A 27,273-nucleotide genomic window follows, 5' to 3' on the forward strand; every position below is an offset into this window, starting at 1 on the left:
AAGGTGGTGAGACTCATCAAGAAAAAAAGGGAGAGGGCCCAAATCAATAAAATCAGAAATGAAAAAGGATAAGTTACAGCTGACACCATAGAAATACAAAGGATCATAAGAGACCACTATGAGTAAATTTACACCAATAGAGTGGACAATCTAGAAGAAATGGACAAATTCTTAGAAAGGTACAATCTCCCAAGACCGAGCCGGGGAGAAGTAGAAAATATGAACAGACCAATCACAAGTACTGAAATTGAAACTGAGTTCAATTTCAGTTTCAGTTGAACTCCCAACAAGCAAAAGTTCAGGACCAGATGGCTTCACAGGTGAATTCTACCAAACATTTAGAGATGAGTTAACATCTATCCTTCTAAAACTATTCCAAAATATTGAAGAGGAAGGAACACTTCTGAACTCATTCTGTGAGGCCACCGTCAGCCTTATACCAAAACCAGACAAAGATATCACAAGGAAAGAAAATTACAGACCAGTATCACTGATGAACATAGATGCAGAAATCCTCAACAAAATGCTAGCAAACCAAATCCAACAATACGTTAAAAGAACCATATACCATGATCAAGTGGGATTATCCCAGGGAAACAAGGATTTTTTTAGTATCTGCAGATCAATCAAATCAATCAGTGTGATACACCACATTAACAAATTGAAGAATAGAAAGCATATGGTCATCTCAATAGATGCAGAAAAAGCTTTTGATAAAATTCAACATCCATTTATGATAAAAACTCATCAGAAAGTGGGCATAGTGGGGGAATACCTCAACATAATAAAGCCTATATATGACAGGCCCACAGCTAACATCATACTCAACAGTGAAAAGCTGAAAGCATTTCCTCAAAGATCAGGAACAAGACCAGGATGCCCACTCTCGCCAGCTTTATTCAACATAGTTTTGGAAGTTCTAGTCATGGCAGTCAGAGAAGAAAAGGAAATAAAAGGAATCCAAATGGAAAAAGAAGAAGTAAAACTGTCACTGTTTGCAGATGACATGATGCATTACATAGAAAATCCTAAAGACACTACCAAAAGACTACTAGAGCTCATCAATGAATTCGGTAAATTCGCTAGATACAAAATTGACATACAGAAATCTGTTGCATTTATATACACTAATAACAAAGTATCAGAAAGAGAAATTAAGGAAACAATTCCATTTACCATCGCATCAAAAAGAATAAAATACCTAGGAATAAACCTACCTGAGGAGGCAAAAGACCTGTACTTCAAAAACTATAAGATCCTGATAAAAGAAATCAAAAACAACACAAACAGATGAAAAGATATACCATGTTCCTTGATTGGAAGAATAAATATTCTTAAAATGACCATACTGCCAAAGGCAATCCACAGATTCAATGCAATCCCTATCAAATTACCAATGGCATTTTTCACAGAACTAGAACAGAAAATTCTAAAATTTGTATGGGAACACGAAAGACCCCGAACAGCCAAAACAATCTTGAGAAAGAAGAACGGAGCTGGAGGAATCAGGCTCCCTGACTTCAGACTATACTACAAAGCTACAGTCATCAAAAGAGTATGGTACTAGCACAAAAATAGACATACAGATCAGTGGAACAGGATAGAAAGCCCAGAAATAAACCCACACAGTTATGGCCAATTAATCTATGACAAGCGAGGCAAGAATATACAATGGAGAAAAGACAGTCTCTTCAATAAGTGGTGCTGGGAAAAGTGGACGGCTACATGTAAAGAATGAAATTAGAACATTCTCTAACACCAAATCCAAAAATAAACTCAAAATGAAGTAAAGACCTAAATGTAAAACCAGATACTGTAAAACTCCTAAAGGAAAACATAAGCAGAACACTCTTTGACAAATAATAGCAATATTTTTTTGGATCTGTCTCCTAGAGTAATAGAAACAAAAACAAAAATAAACAAATAGGACCTAATCAAACTTAAAAGCTTTTGCACAGCAAAGGACACCATTAACAAAATAAAAAGACTACCTAGGGACTGGGAGAAAATATCTGCAAACAATGCTACCTACGAGGGATTAATTTCCAAAATGTACAAACAGCTCATACAGCTTAATATCAAAAAAACAAACAACCCAATCCAAAAATGGGCAGAAAACCTAAATAGACATTTCTCCAAAGAAGATATAGAGATTGCCAACAAACACATGAAAGGATGCTCAACATCACTAATCATTAGAGAAATGCAAATCAAAACTGCAATGAGGTGTCACCTCACACCAGTCAGAATGGCCATATTCGAAAAATCCACACACAATACTTGCACTGTTGGTGGGAATGTAAATTGGTATAGCCACTACGGAGAAGAGTAGAGAGGTTAATAAAGTAAAAATAGAACTAACTACCATACTACCCAGCAATCCCACTACTGGGCATATACCCTGAGAAAACCATAATTCAAAAGGAGTCATGTATCACAATGTTCATTGCAGCTCTATTTACAACAGCCAGGACATGGAAACAACCTGAGTGTCCATCAACAAATGAGTTGATAAAGAAGATGTGGCACATATATACAATGGAATATTACTCACCCATAAAAAGAAATGAAGTTGAGTTATTTGTAGTGAGGTGGATGGACCTAGAGTTTGTCATACAGAGTGAAGTAAGTCAGAAAGAGAAAAATAAATGCCGTATGCTAACACATATATGTGGAATCTAAAAAAAAAAAAAAGGGTTCTGAAGACCCTAGGGGCAGGACAGGAATAAAGACGCAGACGTAGAGAAATGGACTTGAGGACACGGGGAAAGGGAAGGGAAAGCTGGGACGAAGTGAGAGTAACATGGACTTATATATACAATACCAAATGTAAAATAGATAGCTAGTGGGTAGCAGCCGCATAGCACAGGGAGATCAGCTCGGTGCTTTGTGACCACCTAGAGGGGTGGGATAGGGAAGGTGGGAAGGAGATGCAAGAGGGAGGAGATATGGGGATATATGTATATGTATAGCTGATTCACTTTGTTATAAAGCAGAAACTAACACACCATTGTAAAGCAATTATATCCAATAAAGGTGTTAAAAATATATATAAAGGAAGAAGTGGCCACTGATACAGCTGACAGAGCTCGGTTCAAAAAGACAGTAAAGTATTAAAAGCCTACTATTAGTGCCAAGCTGAATTCTTCATTATTGAAAGACAGGGATGGTTCAAGCTGTCATAGACAGCTTCATTGACCGAGTCACTTATCTGGGGGAGGTGGGCTAGTTGTAAAATGATGTATGTATTTTGGGAACCATCTTCCTGGATTCAAAATGTTAGCAAATCCTTTTGGCTTTGGCAGTTTTACATCAATATTTCTCACTGGCTTTGTTTTCTGACCATAAACAATTGTTGTACATAGAGGATAAGTGATGCCCCTAACTTAAAATAGTCCATTCTTTATTCGTTCGTCCTTTACCCAGCCACTTCAGACAAAGAAAAGCAGTTTGTGGTTAACTATCAAGAATAAAATCTGGGGACTTCCCTGGTGGTCCAGTGGTTGAGACTTCGCCTTCCAGTGTGCGGGGCGTGGGTTCGATCCCTGGTTAGGGAACTAAGATCCCACATGCCTCGGGGCCAAAACCCAAAACATAAAACAGAAGCAATATTGTAACAAATTCAATAAAGACTTTAAAAATGGTCCGTAACAAAAAAAAAGAATAAAATCTGGATTTTCACAACTAAGTAGTGAGTCTGGCTCTCTAAGCATCATTAAAATGCCATATAATCCTATGGTGTATGCATATAGAGACATATTTCTTTCATCTTTACAATTATTTGTTATAAAATGGTGATAGAGCTTCACTGGCTCATACTGTAAAGGCAAATATGCCTATAAATGACCCTAATAAATATGTCAGAATGGGAATCTTGGCAGTTACTTCTGTAGGAGCAGTTATTACCTCCCTCTTTCTTTTTCTCCTCCACATTTTTTTGCTAGAAAGTAGTTAGGAAGCTTGTTCTGAATTGTTTGGGCAAAGGTAGATAAATAGTTGAAGCAAGTCAAATTACAAGTTGTGGACCCTAAGTTGATCGTATTCCAGTTGTCATAGAGCCTTGGGTTGGTACTGAATGAGTCAAATGTCTAAAGCAACATTTTGTGAATTTCAGAGTGTCAATTTTGTTTGTTTTTCACAGTATGGAACAGATCACACTTAGCCAAAAGGCAAAAGAAAAACAAGTTAGAATTTATGAAAGTATCACAATATAATCCATTGTACTTTGTGTTTGTTTTAAAAGGTAAATAGTGCTCTATCTTTTCAACAGGAAATAGAATCAAAGATACTTCAATGACTCTTCATACACATACTGAGCTCTAGAGTTATGATTTTCATAATAAAAAGACTTTCCTTTGCTAATCAGCATAATAAAGGGGACATATACACAGAGACTAGTGTTATTAAACATTTTAAAATCTGATTTTCATTTTCTTCATATAACTATCATCATAGGCAGAAATTTACCTAAAAACATATTTGCAGTTATCGACATCATAACTTTTAGATAGTACAAAATCAAGAACTGGGGAGGAGAAAATGAAATTTCCCTGAAATCCTAAATTGGTTCTAACCTCTTCTGTCTTGTGTGCATGCACTTAATTCTCAGAAAAACTTCCGGTAGAGGCCAAGCTACCATGGTACAAACAAGCTCAAGAACTTGAAGAAGGAGCTGCTGTGTCAGAAGAGCCCTCGTAAGTTTTCAACCATGAGTTGTTCTGCTTTTGAAGCTGATTGGTTTAAAGAAAGCAGTGTCTTGCTGATTGTGGCTTTCATGGGTTCTGAGCTAAGTGTACTCCTCTTACCAAGGGTGAAATGAGGCTTTGGGGCTGTCAAATTGGAGATTTATCAGTTTCATAGTGTTTCTCAAAACATGATTGCTCTCTAAATCTTTTCACTTATGAACTAAGAAAATGAAAGTGTAGTGCCTACCCTCTTCTCCAAAATCTGACCTCCTGTTTTCTTTTGCCAAGAGGCCAAAGGTGAGAAGGTCCAGGCTGCATCTAATGATGTAGCATAGATTTGAGGTGAAAGCCTAGGCAGCTTTTTATACTCGTTATCTCCCAGCTTTGCAGTATAGCCACTCACAAAAATGAAAGGGTAAGTGAAATATATCTGAGGTCAAAGGAAGCTTATTAGCTTTTCTTTTCCCTTTCTTGCTGGGATTGGTATCAGATGGATACCAGGTCTTTGCCCCACTTGATCAAGGTCCCACACTGGCTCAGTTTGATCAAGGCCATGAAATCTGTAAGACCACTAGGCACAGATTTTCCAGATACTTCAGAAGAGGAAATCAAGGAAGAGAGAAGAACTTAAGTTGATTGATTGATTGACCAATAACTGTATATTGATTCTACTGCAATACACTGATAGGCCTCTCTGCTACATCATTTTTAAAAATACAGGAAAGCACTTTATTGATGAATTTCATCTATGACCAAAGCAGTTTCTCTGACTGATGATTTTCTAGATTAATTTATTTAATACAAGTACTAGGCTCAGTGCTGTGCATTGGTACCTAAGACATGTTATGTTACCCACCCTCCAAGAGCTCACAGGATAGTATTCAGGATACAAAATGGTTTCCAACTTCAACCTGTAGTTTAAATTTTACTAAATATAATATATAAATTAAGATTATAATTTATGTATTCAAAAGCAATTTAGAACCTCTTCTGAGTCATCCTGTTTGAATCTTAATCTGATATGGTTTGCCAGAACACAGATTGTGTTCTGAATCACACCCTAAACATCAAGAGATTGAAAAAGAAATCCAAAATACAGATTGGTAAAATGCCCAAAGTTCATTTGTAAAAAAATGGTCCTTGGTTTCACAGAAAAATGGTTTATATATAAGGTAACACATTTCTTACTTAAAAGGATAAGAAGCAAAACATAGATTATTTCTGTATCATAAAGTTGCTACAGCATTTTGTTTGCAACTTCTTTGAGAAAAGGCATTTAAGAAAAAGCAACTAGCCACTGCAGAACTTTGGAGGAAAGGCAGTGGTTAAAGATACAGGGCAACTTTTATGTGATTACATAAAGGCTTAAAACTTTCTGTTTCCTCTCCTGCCAGTACCTGGCTTGACAGACCTTCTTGCTGCTGGAGAGGAAGGAAGCAGTTCATTTTAGAGGGGTATTAACTCTTGAATCCGCTAAGGGGTCCTATTTAAGACACGGAAAGATGCCATGTAATTGGAGCTAGTTACTCCTTATATGTATTCCTAGATTAAATACATTTAAAGCCAGATAGGTATTATTTTACCTAAATAAACTCTGCTCTCCTGTACATTATATTTTGTCATTTGGTCTAAAGCGTAATTCTGGGAGTAATATTGCATTATGACCGATGTTAAATAATATAACAAAGTTTAAATTAGATCAAAACACCTTATACTAATAATTAAAAGTCTTTCTCTTTATTAGATACCTCTCAAATGAAAGCTGTAAGTAGAGTTTAATGCTTCTGCAGAAGCATTACATAGACCACATTCAGCTATATTTTGTAATGAGTGTTTTCCACTAAAATTCTGATTAAGATGCATTATACGTAACTTTAATCTTAACAAAATCCCTAAAGTAGTAAACACATAGTTTTAACCATTGAAACTATAGCCATATATTAGATTATTAAATTTTACTCTTGGTGTAATGGAATTGCCATCTTGGCATGATTAATCTGAATTGAAGTAGATTGTAATTGGAGTGCTAGTGCCGGGTAAAGGAAATGTATACTGTTATGCTCCGAACAATAATTACTTTTATACAAAAATGAAATAAATGACAGCTGTAGAATAATGTAATGAAAGGTATGTGGTTTCCACATTTTAATACACTTTACACGTTTACCACACTGGACCCTAGGAAAGGTCCTACGTGTCACATTATTTTTTTTAATTGATATTGAATTTTAAAAACATAATTTTGCAGGGTCTTAATTCTTTCTCTTTTTAAACCACACAGACTAGTTTCTGAATGTATGGAACAACCTATAATTACTCTCCATAGTATAATGAAAAAATGATACACTGTCAGCAAGTCTTTCCTTCCCCCCACCAAAGAGACTCCCATTGCTTAAATTAAATAGTAATGTTTAGAAGCTGTGGTTGTCACTTCTGAACTAATACAGAGAGGAGAAGCAAGAACAGTGGTCCAGGACTATTATCTCTTGCTTTGGCTCCAGTTAACATGGAGAGTTCTGTAATAAAACAGCAAATATCATTTACTTCCCTTTATGTAGAATAAAAATATTATCACCAGCCTGTCTCATTAAATACTATGGGAAAATCAGTAGCTTAAAGTCTTTAGTATATGGAGATACCATTATTGAATGTCAGATTCTTTTGGTAACCCCAAAATGAAAAAAAAAAAATTTTGGTTATCACTGTAGCCAAAAATATGTTTGAAAGCAACCACTCTAAGACATGTTTAGAAGAAAACTATAGTAAAGTACTGAAAACTGAACTGCCAAGAAATAACTAAAACGTTATAGAACAGAAGTATGTTACATATTACGCTAAACTAAATGCCATGCAGAAGATACAAATACAGTTATTAGTCTCATAGAATAGCTGAAATAAATATCAATAGTGGGTCACATGATAGTAATGAACTTACTATTGATGAGATTCATCTTATGAAGCTGCAGCTTCGTTTATAAATGCTTTTAGACATTGTTTTTTCCTTAGCAAAGACCTGGCTTATTTACAGTGTATTTGATTCATATGGTACAAAGGTAGGAATATTGTGATGAGTATATTTTCTTGATCTGCAGAAAATTATTTCTTAACCCACTTGTGGGAGTCCTGCTCTCTAAACTGACTTTTCACTGGTGGCCATGACTTGCCTTAATACACACACATGTTTTTATCAGGTTTTCCTGACAACCTACATCAAGAATCTTTAAGCAGCTTTGTCTTTCTTAATTGAGCAGGGCAACGTGAACAAGATCCAGCCCCAAACTGAGAATAAGGGATGGGGGGCCTTAGCTAGTGAAGCTGATCAAGCACAGACAACCTTATAAATTCACGCAATAAAGTGAACTTGCTTCCAAGGATGTCAGCTGAGAAATCCGTAGAAATCCCTGCTATACAATTAACATGGAAAGAATTATGGTTTGAGATAGACTTGTACAAAAAAATAAGACTCTGGGAGAGTTGCATTTTTCTGAGGGTAATAGCAGTGCCATTCTACCAATAGAAAGGGGGAAACGGGAGAGGGACTGACAGAATTCTCTTCTGCTGTTTTACAAACTATGTGTTTTTGAATTTACCTCCAGCTGATGAGAGTAATGTTAGATTTAGGACACATCATTGAAATGCCAGCTGGTTGCTTCCACTCATAAATATATGGAAATAGCTTTCTAGGTATTTTTTAAACGCTCAAAATTTTACTTTTGTTTGGTGAGGGATCACAACTACATTGTGGTCATACAATTATACTCATTAATCAGATAGAAGCTAAAGAAATCACTGACTTGATTTCTCATCTCCTGCTTTTATACCTTCCTTTCAGTCTTTGTTGGAATGTATGCATAAACAGCATGCCCACTTCAAGCCAAGTACACAGCATGGCCACTTTGATAGCTTAATTTCTTGAGCAAAAATGAAACTATGGTGACTTCTAGGACCTGTCAAGACAGCTGTCTACTGCTACTGTAGTTAATCAGCTGGCCTTCTTAAAAAACCTAATCTGACTTGGAAGAGGAAGAAAATTTTTCATTTTCTTAACTCCTCAAGCCACTAACAAGCCACCCAATGCCCTAGAAGGTGATGGCATGGGGGCTCTCGATGCCCTGCCCTTCTCTTTCTAGACTTTCTGCTCTCTGAATCAAATCATCCCAGGGAGAGGAAGGTCAGACTAATTGGGCATCTAGGGAAGTCAGGTCCACCCCAGAGTGATTTCAGTTGCCAGGAGTTCTGCTTGGATGGCTCAGAACAAGTGACGGGAGACAGGTGATTCCTTTGGGTACACTTGACCAGCACCGCCATTTTAACTAGCCATCCCTCCATCAAACCCCAGAATACACCAGGTGGAGACCCCTAACGATGCTGTCCTTTCAAAGGTGGGTGGGATTAGGTGGTCCTCTGTGCCTCGATCTCACACTTAAAAAATGTTGACTTATTAGATTTTTCGTGAACAGCTTTACTGCATGGTTAGGAAAACATTTTGGGGCTGCAATACAATACCCAAGCCTTAAATGTATTGCCATAAATAACCTTGGTGTGAGCCATATTAAAAAGGGAGAAGAAGGAAAGCAAGCGGGCAGAAGGCAGAGGTAATATCTGGATGCCAGATGGCATCAGCTTAGTGATGAGGCTGATTCAATAAGAGGCAAAGGGAAATTCCTGTCATGCATCTGTGTGAACAGAACCCACAAGGAATTAAGATACAGAAAGAAAAGCCAATAAGAGTCTCCATAGTGATCCTATAGTCATTAAATGGTTTGTTTACCTTGGTGAAAATAGTATTTAAATATATAATATTTATATAATATTTAAGCTATATGTTTATATTAGTCCATATTTATATCCAGTAAGTTGTCTGAGAATGTGGATGGCTTAACTCAGTGGTTAAGAATGTGAATTCATACTTTTTTAAAGTGGTTAGGACTGTCAATTGCATTACACGTGATTTTATATTTTCCCCCAAAGGATATTTAGGGAGTCAAACATTGGTAATGGATCCAGATAGTTTTGCTGTTCATATCCTCAATACAAGATACCTCAAGTACACTCCCTTTGTGAATCTCAGGCCACAGAACATAAAAAGAAACATCTTCTATATAGAGAGAAACAGATATATCTCTTAAGAATTAAGAGTCACCTAAGATCAAGAAATGTAAACACTATTTGCAGATCATTAAACCCTCAAAAAGGATGTTTAAGCAGAACATGGCATTAGAGTTACGGGATAAAAAAGCACAAAAGCATTTAATTTTGATTTGGCACATGGCAGAGTGAAAGCCTCATACTGGCCAGCCTGAATGAGCCCTTATCCCCATAATGATCGTGACCTCTATCCTTTCCAACTCCTTCCTTTCTGGTCTCCCTGTCTACCCAAATCGTTCTTATCCCTTATATCCTCTGAATAATGCTTAATATAAATTCTTTGGCTGATTATGTATTTTAAATAACACTGGACCTGCTAATTGTTCACACCTCCTAATGAAAGAAGCTGAATTCACTCTTAAGTCACCTGCTCTGGGCCAGACTTGTGTCAAGTGCAGGTAAGGTAAAAAGTAACTCAATAGTCCCTGCCCTTAAGGAAACTTGAGTGCATGCTTACCACAGGCATGATAAGATTGTGAGCAAAGTATTGGCCAGTCATCCACAGATTGAACAAATGAGCCAGCCATTTTGAAGAAATGCCATTTGGTGTTTGGGTACGCACAGCATGATTGTGTTATTGATTTCTCAAGGAGTGTAGGAGAATTATTTATTGAATTCCCAAACTCTCTCTACTACCCAATGTTCCTCTGAGGTACAATATCAGGATAGTTAAGCTAGTACGTGGTAAAAATGCACAAATATGAGAAATGAGTGAAAGAAGAATGTAGTAGACACTGAAGGGGTTTGGGGGGGATATAAATGTAAACTGGGTGTTCGCAGATTATGATAGAATTTCTGTGTATCTGACTTTGACTCCAAAACGAGCACTTGAGGAAAGATCATTGGATCTTTTAATATAGCAAATGATCAGATATTTTGGATCAGTAGATGTACCTCACTAATCCTTGGTAGGTGTTGAAAATACGCTACTGAAACCACAGATAATTTCCTAAAATATGAAATTTTTTTCAGGTACATCAGGCTGCCAACTATGTGAATTGGTGAGGGGTGGGGGTGAGTCTGTATATTTGTGTGCTCAAACAAGAATACAGCCCCGCTGGAATCAAAGTAAAAAGCACTTTAACTACTGATCAAAGCTACATGCATGGTAGCAGCATGCACAGTGGTGAAAAGTGTGGGCTCCAGGGACGGACCTCCTGGGTGTGAATCATGGATCCCCCAACAGTAACAGGGAACCCTGACAAATCACTTAACCCCAGAGACCTTAATTTCCTCATTTGAGAAACGAACGAAATGGTTATCTATATCACAAGGCTATTTAGAGGATTAAGTTATGTGTAAAGTACCTGGTATGCAGAAAACTCTGTTTAGGTGTTAATTGTGGTTATGATTGGACCTTTTCCAGCATCATTCATCTTCTTAGAGAATATTTAAGAAAGTAAAATTGTATAATAATTACTCATTTACAAATGGAGAAATTGAGGCAGGTCTTATCTCTGCCTCATACATGTTGTATCATGTGGCATGTGAGAGAACCACAAGTAACCACAAATAACCCCCAATTCAACTAGTGGTTCCCCAGCTAGCACCACCTTCCTGTGTCTCCTCTATACTTCTGAGGCTCTTTGAAGACTCAGTTGTAAGCGGCACACTTTGAATTTAGCTGAGAACTTATCCTAAGGGACAAGGGTTAGTTACCTTTATTTGAACCAAAAGAAATCTATAGCAAATGGCAAAAATTAATAAGGAAAGTTTAGAAAATGCTCGGATGGAAAAGCATCCTCTCTCAACTCTGAGTTACATCCAGTTGATAGCCCAAGCTTGCTCCCAGCATGCACTGAGACAGAAAAATCAATATCAAATTCAAGAAAGCAGACAGAGCCATTTTTATGTAGTCATTAGAAAAGCCTTTCTTGCAAACCAAGAAGTTCTAAATTTGTCAGCCCCTCCTACTGTCTCCACTTAATGCTCAATCTGGAGCTACTTTCAGAACTAAATCTGAACTACTGCTCAGCTGAGCCCTAGAGAGTGGCAAAGACAAATTAATGGGATCCTTGTGTGCCAAAATACAGTATGGACCCTGTCACCACCAATATATGTTAAGTCCATTAAGGTCATTTTTAATGAACTGAACTTTTCTTTGGAAAGCTTTGCCAAAATTGTTGAATTAAGGGAAAGAAACCTTTACAAAATTGCAAGATAAACTAATTCCACTCCATGTGAAGAAGAAATGGTTCATGACAAGTATTCTGAGTTTACAATATTTTAGATTTTTATCCAAGTCAGAAAATAATATGCATTAAAATCTACATTCTTTTATTAAGCTAAGAACTCCAAATGCACTCATAGCATTGTAAGCTATAATGGCATTTTAGTTCCTGGGATATGGCTTTTTAAATCATCAGACTAGCCTTAAGGAAAACCAAACTTTTAAATCATGTTCTGTTCACATAGGTCAGAAAAGCAACAGAGAGAAAGATGGTCTGAAACGAGTGTCGTAGCCTCATTTTTCATTGGTGGAGAGTGATTTGGCTCCATTTGTATCTGCTCATACAGTTAAGGGTCTGTCTTCTCTTTTTCCCAAATCTCTGTGTGTAATGAGTTTTAAAGAGTGGGCTCCTCTAAACTAGGAACAATTCCATAATGCTCCAGACTCTTCACTGTTGGGTGGCTGGTTGTATAATAAGGCAGTGTTAGACCAGAGTCATGTATAAATTACTGAAGGCATCCTCTGTCTCAAAGCTGCCCCAAATCCTTTTATTCTATAAAGCAGCATTTTTATTGAGATTTAACATAAGTATGATAGACACAGAACTTAAACTTGTCTCAAGCTACATGATAACCCAAACCCTATCAAGATGAATCAAGGCCAGCACATACTGCCCAAAGGCAGCTATAAGAAATATAAATAAATAAGCCCATGATAGCTACTAAATCTGGGCACAGTCACCTTTTGAAAGACCATAAGAAACTTCTAAAACAGGAAAATGGTTTCAGATTTTCCATGCCAATGCCTGGAACTTAAAAGTATGGTTGAATTTCTTTGAAGTTTTAGGCTATTGCCTCTTTATCTAGCTTGGTTTCAACCTCTGGAGCCAAGAATAAGCCCAATATCAAATCACTCATAACATCAACCCTTACCCTCCTATTTACCCATTCACTTATTCATTTGAAAAATATATATATTTTTGAGCACCTATTCTTTGAAGTTCTACCTTCATGGAGGTTTGGTCTAATAAATGAGATAGTTATTCCATAAAGATTCACACTTGATTATCAAAAACTGATCACTGTTATAAGAAAATAAAGAGGTTCTCTCAGAGAGTCTGACAGGAGCCCCCCAAAGGTCTGGGAGTCAAGGAAGTCTTCTTTGAGAAGGGACATGTCAGCTGAGACCTGTAGGATGAGCAGAAGTTATTCTAAGCTGAGAGAAGGGAGGAGGGTCATCCAGGGGGTGATCCACACATGCCAAAACTTTGAGTCAGGAAAGAATTACACACATTTAAGCAAGTGAAGGAAGACTAGTGTGTCTGGAAGCTAGTGACTGGGCTGGGGGTGGGGAGAATTGTAGGAGATGAAGATGGATAATGGCATGATATAAACCTGGGTAAGGAGTTTGGCTTTGGGTATAGCAGGAACAATGAAAAGGTTTACATTTTAAGAGCCCCCTGGCTACAGCATGAAGAAAGAATTATTAAGAGCTAACAGAGGAAGAAAACAGACCAGTGGCTATTGTGGTAGTCCAGGAGAGAGCAGATGTTAGTATCAATGATCTGGCTTACATGGCAGCCTTAGAGCCAGGACAATGAGGTGGTAAAGAGCATGGATTCTATAGTAAATGGCCATGGTTTGAATCTTGACTCTGCCATTTATTTAACAGTATGACCTTGGGAATATCTGTGTCTTAATTTTATCATCTAGAAATTGGGATGAAAATATAATTGTTAAAATATAATTTATTTTTGTTAAATATATAAGTTGTTAAAATATAATTTTCAGAAAGGTAAAATCATGATTTATAAATATAAAATGAGCACATGTCAAAGTTTTTATTTAACTCATGAATTATGACAGAACCAATAAGATGTTAAAACTAGTTCTAATGTAATTGGATTTAGAAAAGTTTATATTTTCTATCAGACAAAATTATTTGCATTGACATGAACAGAAAAATAAGTTCCATCACTATGAACGAGAAACATCTACATCTTCACTACCTCTCGACAAGGAAACTTTCATCTCTATGGAGTTGCAAAATAGACTAGCCAAAGACAAAGACTCACACTTCCATAGAATTTGACAGCCCCTGAAAGTCTGCTAGTAATCTTGTTTGTCCATTTCACAATGTTTCTGACAGTACTCATCTACTAACAGTGTTATAATGAGCTAATATATAGAAACGCTTAAAACATATCAGTGAACGTTAGCTATTATTGTTGTGGTTGTTGCTGTTATTATATCAAGGTGGTAGTAGTCGAGATGGAGAGAGGTAAATGAATTTCAGATATATTTTTGAGGGAGAATTAGTAGAATTTGGGAATCGTTTCAAAGTGAGGAACTAGGGAAAATGAGGGATCAAGAATAACTCCTAATTTTTCATGTGAGCAATTAGCTACCCAGTTGAATCATTTGCTGTGATGGAGAAGGTTGGAAGAGGAATCGATGCTAAGAAAGGGCAAAACTTTGAGTCAGGAAAGAATTACACACATTTAAGCAAGTGAAGGAAGACTAGTGTGTCTGGAAGCTAGTGACTGGGCTGGGGGTGGGGAGAATTGTAGGAGATGAAGATGGATAATGGCATGATATAAACCTGGGTAAGGAGTTTGGCTTTGTTTCTGGGTATAGCAGGAACAATGAAAATGTTTACATTTTAAGAGCCCCCTGGCTACAGCATGAAGAAAGAATTATTAAGAGCTAACAGAGGAAGAAAACAGACCAGTGGCTATTGTGGTAGTCCAGGAGAGAGCAGATGTTAGTATCAATGATCTGGCTTACATGGCAGCCTTAGAGCCAGGACAATGAGGTGGTAAAGAGCATGGATTCTATAGTAAATGGCCATGATTTGAATCTTGACTCTGCCATTTATTTAACAGTATGACCTTGGGAATATCTGTGTCTTAATTTTATCATCTAGAAATTGGGATGAAAATATAATTGTTAAAATATAATTTATTTTTGTTAAATATATAAGTTGTTAAAATATAATTTTCAGAAAGGTAAAATCATGATTTATAAATATAAAATGAGCACATGTCAAAGTTTTTATTTAACTCATGAATTATGACAGAACCAATAAGATGTTAAAACTAGTTCTAATGTAATTGGATTTAGAAAAGTTTATATTTTCTATCAGACAAAATTATTTGCATTGACATGAACAGAAAAATAAGTTCCATCACTATGAACGAGAAACATCTACATCTTCACTACCTCTCGACAAGGAAACTTTCATCTCTATGGAGTTGCAAAATAGACTAGCCAAAGACAAAGACTCACACTTCCATAGAATTTGACAGCCCCTGAAAGTCTGCTAGTAATCTTGTTTGTCCATTTCACAATGTTTCTGACAGTACTCATCTACTAACAGTGTTATAATGAGCTAATATATAGAAACGCTTAAAACATATCAGTGAACGTTAGCTATTATTGTTGTGGTTGTTGCTGTTATTATATCAAGGTGGTAGTAGTCGAGATGGAGAGAGGTAAATGAATTTCAGATATATTTTTGAGGGAGAATTAGTAGAATTTGGGAATCGTTTCAAAGTGAGGAACTAGGGAAAATGAGGGATCAAGAATAACTCCTAATTTTTCATGTGAGCAATTAGCTACCCAGTTGAATCATTTGCTGTGATGGAGAAGGTTGGAAGAGGAATCGATGCTAAGAAAGGGAATCAGGAGTTCCATTTTGGACACTTTAAGTTGGAGATACCTTTGAAATATCCAAGTGAACACGTCAATCAGGAGAGGTGTCAATGTGTACTGGTTAAGAGCATGAAACCTTACTAGGTGTGCGGCTTATATCTCAGTTTCCTCATCTGTATATTAAATGGAGATAATAATAATTATTTTCTCATCAGGTTATTGTTAGGATTTAACAACATTTATTTATAAAGCACTTAGAAGTGAGGCTGGCACATAAGAAGCACTGCATAATTTTTTGATAAATAGATTGTGTTAAATTAATGTTTATTCCTTTCAAAGAGTAAAATGGCTTGCTATCCCAAATCTTACTTTAAAAAAAAGTTTGGATATGAAGCTCAGACAAAAGGTCTAGACTGGAGAGTAAATACTTAGAAGTTGCCTGTACTTTGGTAGTATTGAAAACCAAGAATCATTGGTGAGCACATCAGAAGACGGCACCAAACTGAGCCTTCAGGCACTGCAATATATAGAGTTTGAGGAGAGGAGAAAGATCTAGAAAAGGAGCCCGAGAAGGAAGTGACCAGAAAAGAAAAACAAAAACCTGGAAAGTTTGGTGTCATGTAAGTCAAGGAGAAAGTAATTCAAGAAAAAAGGCACGATCAGGTGTGCTGGATGCTACCAGAAACAAGATAACTGAGCACTGGATTTGTCGGGAAGAGAAGACAATGTGGGACCAATACTCTTAAACATTTATTATCAACTGTCTTTTTCCTGGCTTTTCTCTTATTGTTAAAGAAGAACAACATCCTAATGGTCAAGAGGGTCCCTCCTTTAGTAAGATTCCTTCTAATATCTTTTTTAATTTATTTTTTTGGGGGTGCATTGGGTCTTAGTTGTGGCACGTGGAATCTTTCATTGTGGCGCGCGGGCTCTTCGTTGTGGTGCACGGGCTCCAGAGCACATGGGCTCTGTAGTTGCAGCACATGGGCTCTCTAGTTGTGGTGCACAGGCTCAGTGGTTGCGGCACGCGGGCTTAGTTGGATTCTTAACCACTGGACCACCCGGGAAGTCCCATCCTTCTAATATCTTGTCTGGAACCATATTAGAGGAAGCTGGGTCAGACCTACAAGATGAGTTTAACAGAGTACTCAAACGTACGAGGTCCTAGGCTTTGAAAGAGCCCAGTCATCTCTGGCTCGTTGAAACTTGGAGAGAACTCTGATCTGCAGCATTTCCTTCTAGTACAGAGTCTCTCTGAAAGGAAAATGTGCTCTTTAATGCAGTCAGCCTTTCTTCCCCCAGTTCCAGCACTGAGCATTTCCGCAAGAAAGCCATTGAGGCATTCTTGCCGAGACCAGTTGCCTCTAAAAGAACCCAAAAGGACAACACTATCATGAGAAAAAGAAGTCAACTACTTGGAAAATGCCACTAAATATTGCTGTCCCAGGACTGCCTTAGAATGTTATGGAATTGGGTCCTTCCTTCACATCACTGGTTAGCAGCACTAGACGGGGCAGTCACTGAATTTTTTTTTTTTTTTCAAATAATTGTATTGGTGACTGCATCAAAATTGTCATTTGTTTTGTCATCTTAATTTCTAGAACCATTCTATTATTGGTTATACTACTAGGCACCTTACAGTGCTGAAGACCCTCACAACTCAGGCGTGATACTTAAGGATGTGAGGAACGTATGAAAAAAAGTGGTGCTATTAGATGTTTTGCAGAGTGATGTCCTGGGCACCTTTGCAAAATTTTGCTTGGAGACTTCAATATGCATTTCATAACCAGCATGAATTATTTGCAATTCCAGAGACTTGTAAGCTAACAGCTGCAGTTGAGAAATATTTTCATAATTCCACATTCAGATCAAGTATCCTTGACTAAAGAGCTTTCACAATAAGTTAGATTCCCATTTATTTGGAATGATTTAGGTGTGGTTCTAAGTGAATGTAGAGGCATATTTTGGATAAGTGTTCTCTCAAAACTTTAATGCTTTAGCTATATATATATATTTTAAAAGCTATAGAATTTATTTGTATTTCACAAGTTTTTCATGCACTTTCTTCATTTTTTTAATAGTTCTATGAAATTTTATCACGGACATAGATTCATATAACCACCACCACAATCAGGATACAAAACTGTTCCATCATCCCCCCTAAACTGTCACCTACTCTCCCTTTATAACCACTTTTCCCACAAACCAAGCCCCTAGTTGCTACAATGACAAAAGAATTCATAAATAAGTTTGACTTAAAAACCCAATGTCAGTGAATTAGATGTATATATTCATTAATGAAATTGTCTAGCTTTGTGTTGAAAAGCCAGTGATTACTTCTCGTACAAACATGAAATGCAAAGCTAGCTATATTTTTAAATAATCATTTTAAGTTTGTCTTAGTATGATGGATTTGTTGGGTTTTTTTTTAATATGATGGATTTTATAAGTAAATCACTTTAAAACGCCTAGAGTGATTCAGTTAAAGAATTGCCTGCCCTTTGTAACATTCCAAAGGTTTTTTGTTTGTTTACTAGTTTGGAGGACTTTTTTTTTAAACATCTTTCCTTTTAATTTCATTGAGAGACATTGAATAAATAACTAAGTAGATGAAAGAATGTGTTTCCCTTTCCCTCTCCTAGTTCCTTTCCCACCCAGCAGCAATTATTTTTTTCTCATAGATCCAAATGCCTCTTTGATACAAATGCCCAAATGCCCAGCTAGGTTTAAGTAACTGCACCTTTTCCTAAAGATTTTACTGTCTCAAAGATTGTCCAGAATCAGGAGAAGAACTAACTCTTCAAAACTAAAGAAATAGAGAAAGATTGAACTAAAAATAAGATGAGGTAATATGAAATACCATTTTTACCAATGACGTATGATGATTTTTTTGTCCCAAAATGACATATTTATGTAAAAGACTTTCTGGTTAATTTGGTATAGAATTACTTATACGGTATTTTATTTTTCCAATATACTCTTCTCCAGATCCCTCTGTGGCCACTGGTTAGGTGAGAAAATTTTAGAAAGGGAATAATCATGATTCTCATGTGCATATAAAATAAACATCTGTCAAAGATTGTATTTACCTCATTAATTAATGAAGAAACCAGGAATATGTTACGACCAACTCAAAGGAAATTTAAAAGAACCAAACGTATTCAGGCAAATAAGAATACTGAAATGAATTTACAAGTAGATGCAAAATGGGTCTATCCACAGGACAACCAATTGCATTCCAGGAGACACAATCTTCATTTCTATGGGAAAGAATCTCATGATCAATTTCCTGCAGTTGAAAAGTTGTAAAATAACTCACAGTCAATGAAAGATTTTAAAATTTTATAATAACTAGGAACAATGCACTGAACAGAATATTCAGTAATCTTTGGGGTCCCTTTTAAGTTTTTATAATTTTTTTCTACACTATTCAGTTCATTCCCTCCTCTCCCCTCACCCTAAAATCACCGAAAGAAAGAGGAAAAAGAAATCCACAACCCCTATCAACTTATAACTCAAATGTTACAAGATTGAAAACTAAACGAAAATTAAGTATTTCTAATGTGATTTTCTGCAAGTTTCAATTTGCATTTTGAAACTAGAAATTGGGGTGAGGCTTGTAACAGCATCAAAATAACACAACTCTAGAGCTACTATATTGTGCTACTCTTATTTTGAATAATCCCAATGATATTTTTTTTTAACAAGCACTCATATGAAAGGAGGAGAGAGGAAAGGAAGAGGGGAAAAGAAAAAAAAATATATCAGGCCATGTGTGTATAAAACTAGAGCTAAGTCTGGCTAATATCTGCAGTAATGTGAGACTAACCAAGAGTGAATTGTTTCTCTTTAGCATCATATTAATAAAGTAACAGTTTTTATTATTTCAGTCCATGCTTCTAACTCCGTAATAGCCACTAATAAACTAAACCACTTTGGGATTTTACAAGGGAATTTGATTATCACTCTTTTCTATTTAGTAATAGGGACTGTGGCGATACCTCTAATTAAAGGATAGGTATTTTGGTAGTGAAATGAACAATGAATCTTGCAAACAGTAGACCAGAGAGAAACATAAATTACTTATTTGCCAGGGTTCTGTTCGTTTGTTTGTTTTATCCTGGAGATGGGAAAACTAACTGCAGAAATCATATCAATCATTTCTGAAGCTCAAGCCTACCTTTGAAAGAACTCACTTATCCAAGCCATTCTTCATTCATCTGGCAGTAGTGCTTCTAACCAAAAGAATTTTTAAATTACACAAATTAAACTTCAATAATACATTGTACATCAAAACGATTAATATACTGATTTTTAAAAGACACGTTGACTCCATTTTAAAGGTCCCACTTTAAAGGTTCTAACTCAGCAAGAACTACTCAAGATGCGTCTTCTAAACATTGCAGTTAAACCTCCTAGCTCATATGACTGCCCTCTCACTGACCTTGCTTCCTCCCACTTGTGGCCAGAAAGCTCAAGATAGTAAATACAGAGCTGGGAAATCTAGGGATGTGGGGGAAGGTTTCACATGAAAAACAGTTATTATTCATTTGGCCGTTTGCACTATTAGATATTTTTCTTTTGAAATACAATCTCCTGCCTTCAGTGAGAGAGAATAGTATATCATCCAGTGTATGCACTAGAGATATTAGGATGACTGCCAAAAGACAGCACCACTTAAAGACCAAATTGTTCTTAATTGGTGTGAACTTGATGAAGACCTAAGGATAGTGGGTTTGGAGATAAGCCAGTAAGGCTATTTGACACTTGATAAGGTTCTCACTTGGGAGACATAAAGTAGATTAACCCTAAGTATCCCAACAGTCAAAAATACACACACACACCCTCACACACATATTTCTTTACTTTTTTCATTTAGATGCTACTTTAAAGTAAACAAGTCTCAATCATTGCAATGAGTTCATGGGGCTTCGGTAGCACCCCTTTTCTACTTTGGGTGCTTTTGGTGTATCTTCCCAGTCCTGGAGAGAGAACAAATGCAAAGTGATTCATGTTATAGGCAAGGAGAGCTGAGGGTTTCATTTGTGCAGCCTTTATATTCTAGATTTCATCTGGCACTCACTTTTTATGTAGGAGATAATCCATAAACAAATCAATTTAGCTACTTGTCATAAGTTTATATATACAGGAAAAAGATGGAAACAGAGGTTATTGCAACAACAAAGTTTCACAGACATGGCCCACAAAGACTAAAATCTTCCCTATCTGGCCCTTTACCGCAAAAGCTATTTGAGCCTTGGTCTCTTGGAATGGTCACTGAAGAGGGCTATTATAGCTGACAGAACAATAATCCTTACTGTATGGGGAAAGCTAATAGGGTGCCATTCTTTTTGAGATCTTGTCATCTTCATTTGAAAACAAAATTCAGGACCACATTATTAAACAAGCATTATTCATCACTATTGTCAAAGCTGGCAGACTTATCATTTGCTTCTGGGTTTCTCTTATATATAAAATAGTTTGGTGTGTGTTTTCCTTTCTGTCCACACCTGGGTTGTAAAATTCAGTGCCTGTGTATTTGTTATGATCCGTGTCCCAGGACTCAGGCAGATAGATGTGAATGTGTACTAAGAGGGTTAAAATTATTTCGATTGCAGATTTTAGTTTTATATTCCTAAAAGACTGCTACAGGTAGCGCTATTTAAAGAGGGAAAGACATTTCAATCTTTTAGGATACTGTTTTCCCCACCACGTTCTCTAGGTGCCAGGAGATGGTCAGGAATTCAAAAAAAGAAAGAGGGAGGTGACTCTGTGATGAGAATTTCTTGGGAATAATTCTGGGTGATGCTTCCTCCCTCATGCACCTTCCTGACAAGGTTGTATGTGACCTTCGTTCACCCCTAGGGGATGGCTCTTCAAAGGAAACAAGCAACAGGCCTTTCTTAAAGGGACTCCCTCCACGCCTCAGACACCATGGGTCTGGGTCTCCGGGCCAGTCCCCTGCTCTGCACACAGCCCAGGCTCAGGCCCAGGCCACATCTTTGTTGTGCTTCTTCCAGTTTGAAAACTTGGATTGGTTTCCTGTTAGAATTTCAGTTTCCCTAAACTAGATAGGAACTATTTTCACTTGCTGGGATTTAATGCTATAACCTTCTTATCACTTCTTTCCTTTTCTGCCAAAGTCAAGGTTAAAGAGCCAGGTTTGCATGCCTCCTCAGCATGACTCCCTGTTCAAAAGCAGTAGGATCATGGAAAAGTAAATTTTTTTTTTAATGCCAAAGTCCTTTCTCCAGATTATTATACTAACTTTGTGAAAATGTTAGTGGTTCCCTCTGGGCTTCTTTCTCTAGGCACTTCTCAAGGTCATTGCAGATATGGCCATTGTTGATTAGTGGGAGGAAAAAAAGCCTTTTTGGAATTTGGATATCGTCCTACATTGTAGAGAAACTCAGAGAAAAACCAAGTTCTCCCTAATGTGGCTTTTCTCGGTGGGGAGGCGCTGGAGGCTGTTGAACAAACTCGTATGAATGCAGAGCCCCTCGTTTACTGTGACATGCCTGTGGATTTAAATTTGTAGCAGGGCTTTTCTCTAGGATATAAAAAGAATTGCAGTCCAGACTAATTCAAAGAATGTGTGAGGAACAAGGCTCTGCTCCATTCTTGGAAACTTACAAAAAAAAAAAACACCCTCTTTCTCTTTCTGTATATAAATAAATCTTGGGAAGCACATTGAGCAGAAAAGCAAAGAAAGTTACAGAATCTGAAATCCAGACTAAAAACAAAACAAAAAAAATACTTCCTTAAACATCTCTGAGGGCTGATTTTGTTAGCGTTTTTAGTATTAGTATTAGTCTGCTGGAAGAATAGCCAGCCAGGAGGCACAAGTGCTGGGATTTAGATCCATAGAGAAGAAACCAATTCCCTGCTCCAAAGAGCTACCACTGTGGGTGCAAAGCAGGGAGAAAGCAGGTGGTCTGTGGCTGGAATGTCTTCCAGTTGGGGGTTCATATGACACTCACGAAGAAACCAATCCAGAAACAGTGGCTAACGAGCTCATGAACTACACCGAAGCGCCCAGCACAGGACAGGGTGGCTGAGCCCTGAGCACATCCTGGGACGGCACTGGGCCACGGTGGCAGGTGGGATGAGGACCCTCCCAGTACCCGCGGTCTCCTGCTTGGGGCTTCTCATCCTGTGCTCTTGTTTGCTTGTGGACTGCAGGTTCATCCCAGAGGCCTGGTCGGCCTGCACGGTCACCTGTGGTGTGGGGACCCAGGTGCGAATAGTCCGGTGCCAGGTGCTCCTGTCTTTCTCTCAGTCCGTGGCCGACCTGCCCATTGACGAATGTGAAGGGCCCAAGCCGGCATCGCAGCGCCCCTGCTACGCAGGACCCTGCAACGGGGAGGTTCCTGAGTTTAACCCGGAAGAGACAGATGGCCTCTTGGGTGGCCTGCAGGATTTTGACCAGCTCTACGACTGGGAGTATGAGGGCTTCACCAAGTGCTCCGACTCATGTGGAGGAGGTAAGAAGGGGGATCTGGCTCAGATCCTTGCCACCGTCTTGTCCTTTTTCTGTAACTTCTCTCTCTGCGTGCAACTGTGTCACGTGATTGCCTCTAGTCCAAGAATGATAAGTGGGGTAAAGCGGACTGAATGAAACACAGATGTATTTCTCTTTGGGCTTGAGCAGCTTTTCGACTGTCAGCTATGAGTAGCCATCGCAAGTAATGCTTTTACTTTTAGTTGTCATTTGACGTTTTGCACTCTATCTTAGCGTATCTGACTGAGAAACAAAGTTGACACTGACCTGGCAATGCTCTCAACATTTACTTTTATTTATCTATGCCCTTGCCTCTGTGCATGTGGTATGAACCAAGACCCAAGATGACAAGCAGTCTGCTGTTCCCAAGGACAGGGTACAGCCCATCTGATTGACTCAGCTGATTCCCAAAGTAATATCTGTTGCCAAAGGGAAAGGGTGTATAAGGGCAATTATAACACTGGGGTTACCTGGAACTGGAAAGAGTTTAAAGATTGAGTCCTGACCCCACTGCCAGTTTATAGATGAGAAAACTGAGATACAGAGAAGCTGAGTAACTTTTTCAAGATTACACAGCTAGTGAGTGACATTTGGGACTAGGCCTGCTGTTTATTTCTCTCTCAAGGGTCTTTCCATCATACCTCGCTTCTTTAAGCACTTAGAGAGTTCCTGAAGCTTTCTCATTGAATGACTATTATTTAAATAATGTTCAATGTTTCCATGTATATTGACCTGGTTCTCTTAGGTCTAGTTCATGGCGATAACGGATTCAGTGATTTTTCTATTTCAGGAGTTAGTAATGGAACTGTAGTGGGAGAAGAAGGCATTTTAAATCAACAGTTAATTCTTTAAGATTATGATCTTTTGTACCACTGTAGAAAATACGTTACATGCATGTCACCACTGTCTCCCGTGTCTACTCCCAAGAGAGATTTTGATAGGCGAGGAAACGCTAGCTGATTTCCCATCAAATCCCTGTCACTGGCTATCAATAACCCCTGTTGTCACATTAAGGATCTGCATTCCCAGCAAAGTTTCTTACTTAATTGGTATAAAAATATCTATATTAAAATTATTTCCCCAAACTGTTTTCTAAACCGTGACATTTTGGAAACTCTTTTATAAAAGCATCTTTTCTCATTACTGGGAATGTCAGAATACATGTGCCCAAATTGTTCATGCGTAGTTGAAAAGGAATGGAACGAGTACGAGCAGAGAAATCAATTTTCTCCATTAGGTCGCTCCGTAAGCATTTAATAGTCTTGACCTTGAGGTTCTCGTTTGTTTCTAAGTCTTCCAATTTCAAACCGTGGAGTTCTTAAGTGTTTTCATGGAGAGCCTATTACTTTGAAACCTAAAATTTTCCATCTGATTCTGGAAGACAGTTTCTTGGAACTCCGCTAATCCATGTTCTGTGGTGCCCTCCACTCACAATGACATCTTTTCTTCCATGCTTAATGAGGGAGAAGTGTTAAGTAAGCTTTGGTGATCTCTGAGCCCCAGCAGGAGCTCAGAGGCCAGGTGGAAAGGACACAACAGTGGCTACAGTTGCTTCTTTCCAACATAGTGAATGACTCAAGAGTTCAGATGGTGTGTGTTTATCCCCAATTTCTATGATCACCTGAATTGAACAATCATGATCTTTAGTCAAAAATGAATGTGCTTTGAAAAAAATTATTTGTGATCTCTCAGTTATGATTCTCAGTTATAAGTCAAGCATTGAACTTTATGAGCAGATGGGAAAAATGATGCTATAATGGAATATATAAATGACCAGATACCTTTATCTTTAAGATGCTAACCATTCTGCTGATCAACCAGGGGTATAAAATTCAAAGCATAGAGAGTGTGTGGAATGTTTTTCATTTAAAAGGTTTTCAGAAGCTATTGATCTAGAAATAAAATTTGTATATTTTATACACAAATGACATCGGCTTGTAGGAACTGAGCATCTTTGTATAACGTAAAGTGTACATCATTTATATCCAGTTAGGTCTTTAACTGTCAACAACTGTGCACACTTACCTGCAGTTGTGTCACTGTGCCAAGGTAATATATCTATGCCTAAAGTGTTAAAAGTTGAAAATTCCAAAGTGGTGAAAATATGCTCAGGTCACGTGGTCCATATGATGCCCAGACACACTAAAAAATTATTTTGGTATATACGGGATATGTATATTTTGAAGTCATTGTCTGGCAGTAACATTTTATGGTACTACCAGCTTTGATCTTTCACTGAAATATAACCCACAATATTGAAGATATTTTTAATCATTCCTGCTGAAGCCAATCAAAAATCTGCAGGATTAACACATAGATTTTAAATCAATTTGGGGTTGTAAGACCGGTCTAGCTAGTTTTATTGTTTTTTGCAACCTCAAGAGATGAAATTGGATAGACACAAAAGTAACCTTTCACCTAGCAGAGGTAGCAACCGGAAGGAACTAGTTAGTAATTTAGGCTGTAGTTGGTGGCTGCGTTTCCCCAAGCTGTCATCAACTATCATGTAACAATTATGCTATTCTGGGAGATATAGACACTGAAAATCCCATTTTCTGGAAGATTGAAAGTGAGCCTAACCTGTTCAGATCTGTGTCCTGTTGTCTCACTAACATCTCCTGGTTATATTTTAATTTTCCATATGTGAACGGATAGGTGTGGTCAAGGAGAGCGGATTTGAACCTGAACAGCTTTATTGACCTCCTAGATGGTAAAATCGACGTTAAAATCTAGCCGAAGGAAAACTTGAAATTGATTTCAGCAAGTATAAAAGGTGAAATCCTGTGCATCTTGCTCCCTTTTCCTTATGAGTCCTCTCCTTTTGCTTCTGTCCAGAAAGGAACACTCAGAATCGGAAAGGACCACACATACACGTGTGTTCTGTGTTGCTTTAAAAGGTCCTTCTCAGTGCAAAAATTAGCCCATGGGGGAAGTAGCACAGACCTGATGAGCTAACTTCTCACATCCTGGCCCGACTGCCCTGAGCCAAGTATACTGTGAACTGACAGGTGAAGTCTTCACACGTCTTCCCTCTCCAACTTCCCACACCCCCATGCCAGGGCTGCTCCTTCATGCCATGTTGCTTCCTCCAGGCCCCCATTCCTTCCCACTGCCCTTTGGCCCAAATTGCACGCTCTGCTTTGGAATGCCCTGCCCTTTAGGCACCTCATTCATTAATGCCACAAAAATTTCTTGTGTGTTGACCACAGGGCTGGTCCCAGATCCTCCTTCATTACGACAGAGCTCTGCCCTTAGCCTCCCGCACCCCCCATCTAGGAATGCTATGACGACAGACCCTGAATGCAGTGTTGCGGAGGCCGAGGGCATTCTTCTAGAAGACATTAGATTAGAAGGTAGTAACTCTAGAATGCTTCTTAATCTCAGCATTTAACCAACCCGAAGGTGACTTTTATCCTGAGCTAGGATTATTGGCTGAGGTCATGTAAATGTGTTCTATGTGTCTCAGAAGACTACTGATGCCATTTTAGAAACTTTAACCCTTGCAATCCCATTCCATGCAGTCCTGAAAGGACCTCAGTTCTGTAAACAAGGATTTCACAAAGTGGAAACAGGTCACATTACTCATACACCCCCAATACATGCCCTGCCCCAAGCAAGCCTTTTCAAGTAAGGCAGGTGACAAAAGCCCTGTGGTCATTTCCTGCCTCAGGGATTGCCAACTCAAATTCATAAGCTTTTCAATAGTTGACTAAAGCCAAAATATATTTTATTTTAGAGTAACATTTAGAATCTCTGGAATACTACCAGGTAGGCAAATGAATTGAAACCTTAATTTCAAACAGAATCACAGCTCTAGATTCTGTATGGAACAGTTCGCCTCATCTAGCGCCTTGTCATCATGACCTTAATAATGCCAGACTGTTCCGGTGGGAAGTATCAATGAAGATATCAACAATTTCTTGTGACGTGTTTTGCTATATCATCATACCATGAATTTCAAGTGGCTCACTCCAGCTGCAACAAGGAGGACACCCTGGAGTCAGCATTCCAGAATATGATGGAATATCTTGAATGTCTAGCCTAAATCTCAAATCCTCCACCCTGAACTGGCCGTGATATATTTAAATTAAATTTTTGAAGCTCGTAAAAGGCTTA

General features: G+C 37.9%; 1 protein-coding gene across 1 annotated transcript in view; it reads left to right on the forward strand.

Annotated features, from left to right (window-relative positions):
* ADAMTSL1 (ADAMTS like 1) overlaps positions 1-27,273 on the forward strand; it is a 475,524-nt gene that overhangs the window by 214,502 nt on the left and 233,749 nt on the right. The window contains exons 13-14 of the mRNA XM_024126824.3: positions 4,610-4,694; positions 22,839-23,140. Of these exons, the coding sequence (XP_023982592.1) occupies positions 4,610-4,694; positions 22,839-23,140 (387 nt within the window). The remainder of the gene's footprint in view (positions 1-4,609; positions 4,695-22,838; positions 23,141-27,273) is intronic.

Source organism: Physeter macrocephalus, chromosome 9, assembly GCF_002837175.3.
Source record: "Physeter macrocephalus isolate SW-GA chromosome 9, ASM283717v5, whole genome shotgun sequence".
Taxonomy (NCBI): domain Eukaryota; kingdom Metazoa; phylum Chordata; class Mammalia; order Artiodactyla; family Physeteridae; genus Physeter; species Physeter macrocephalus.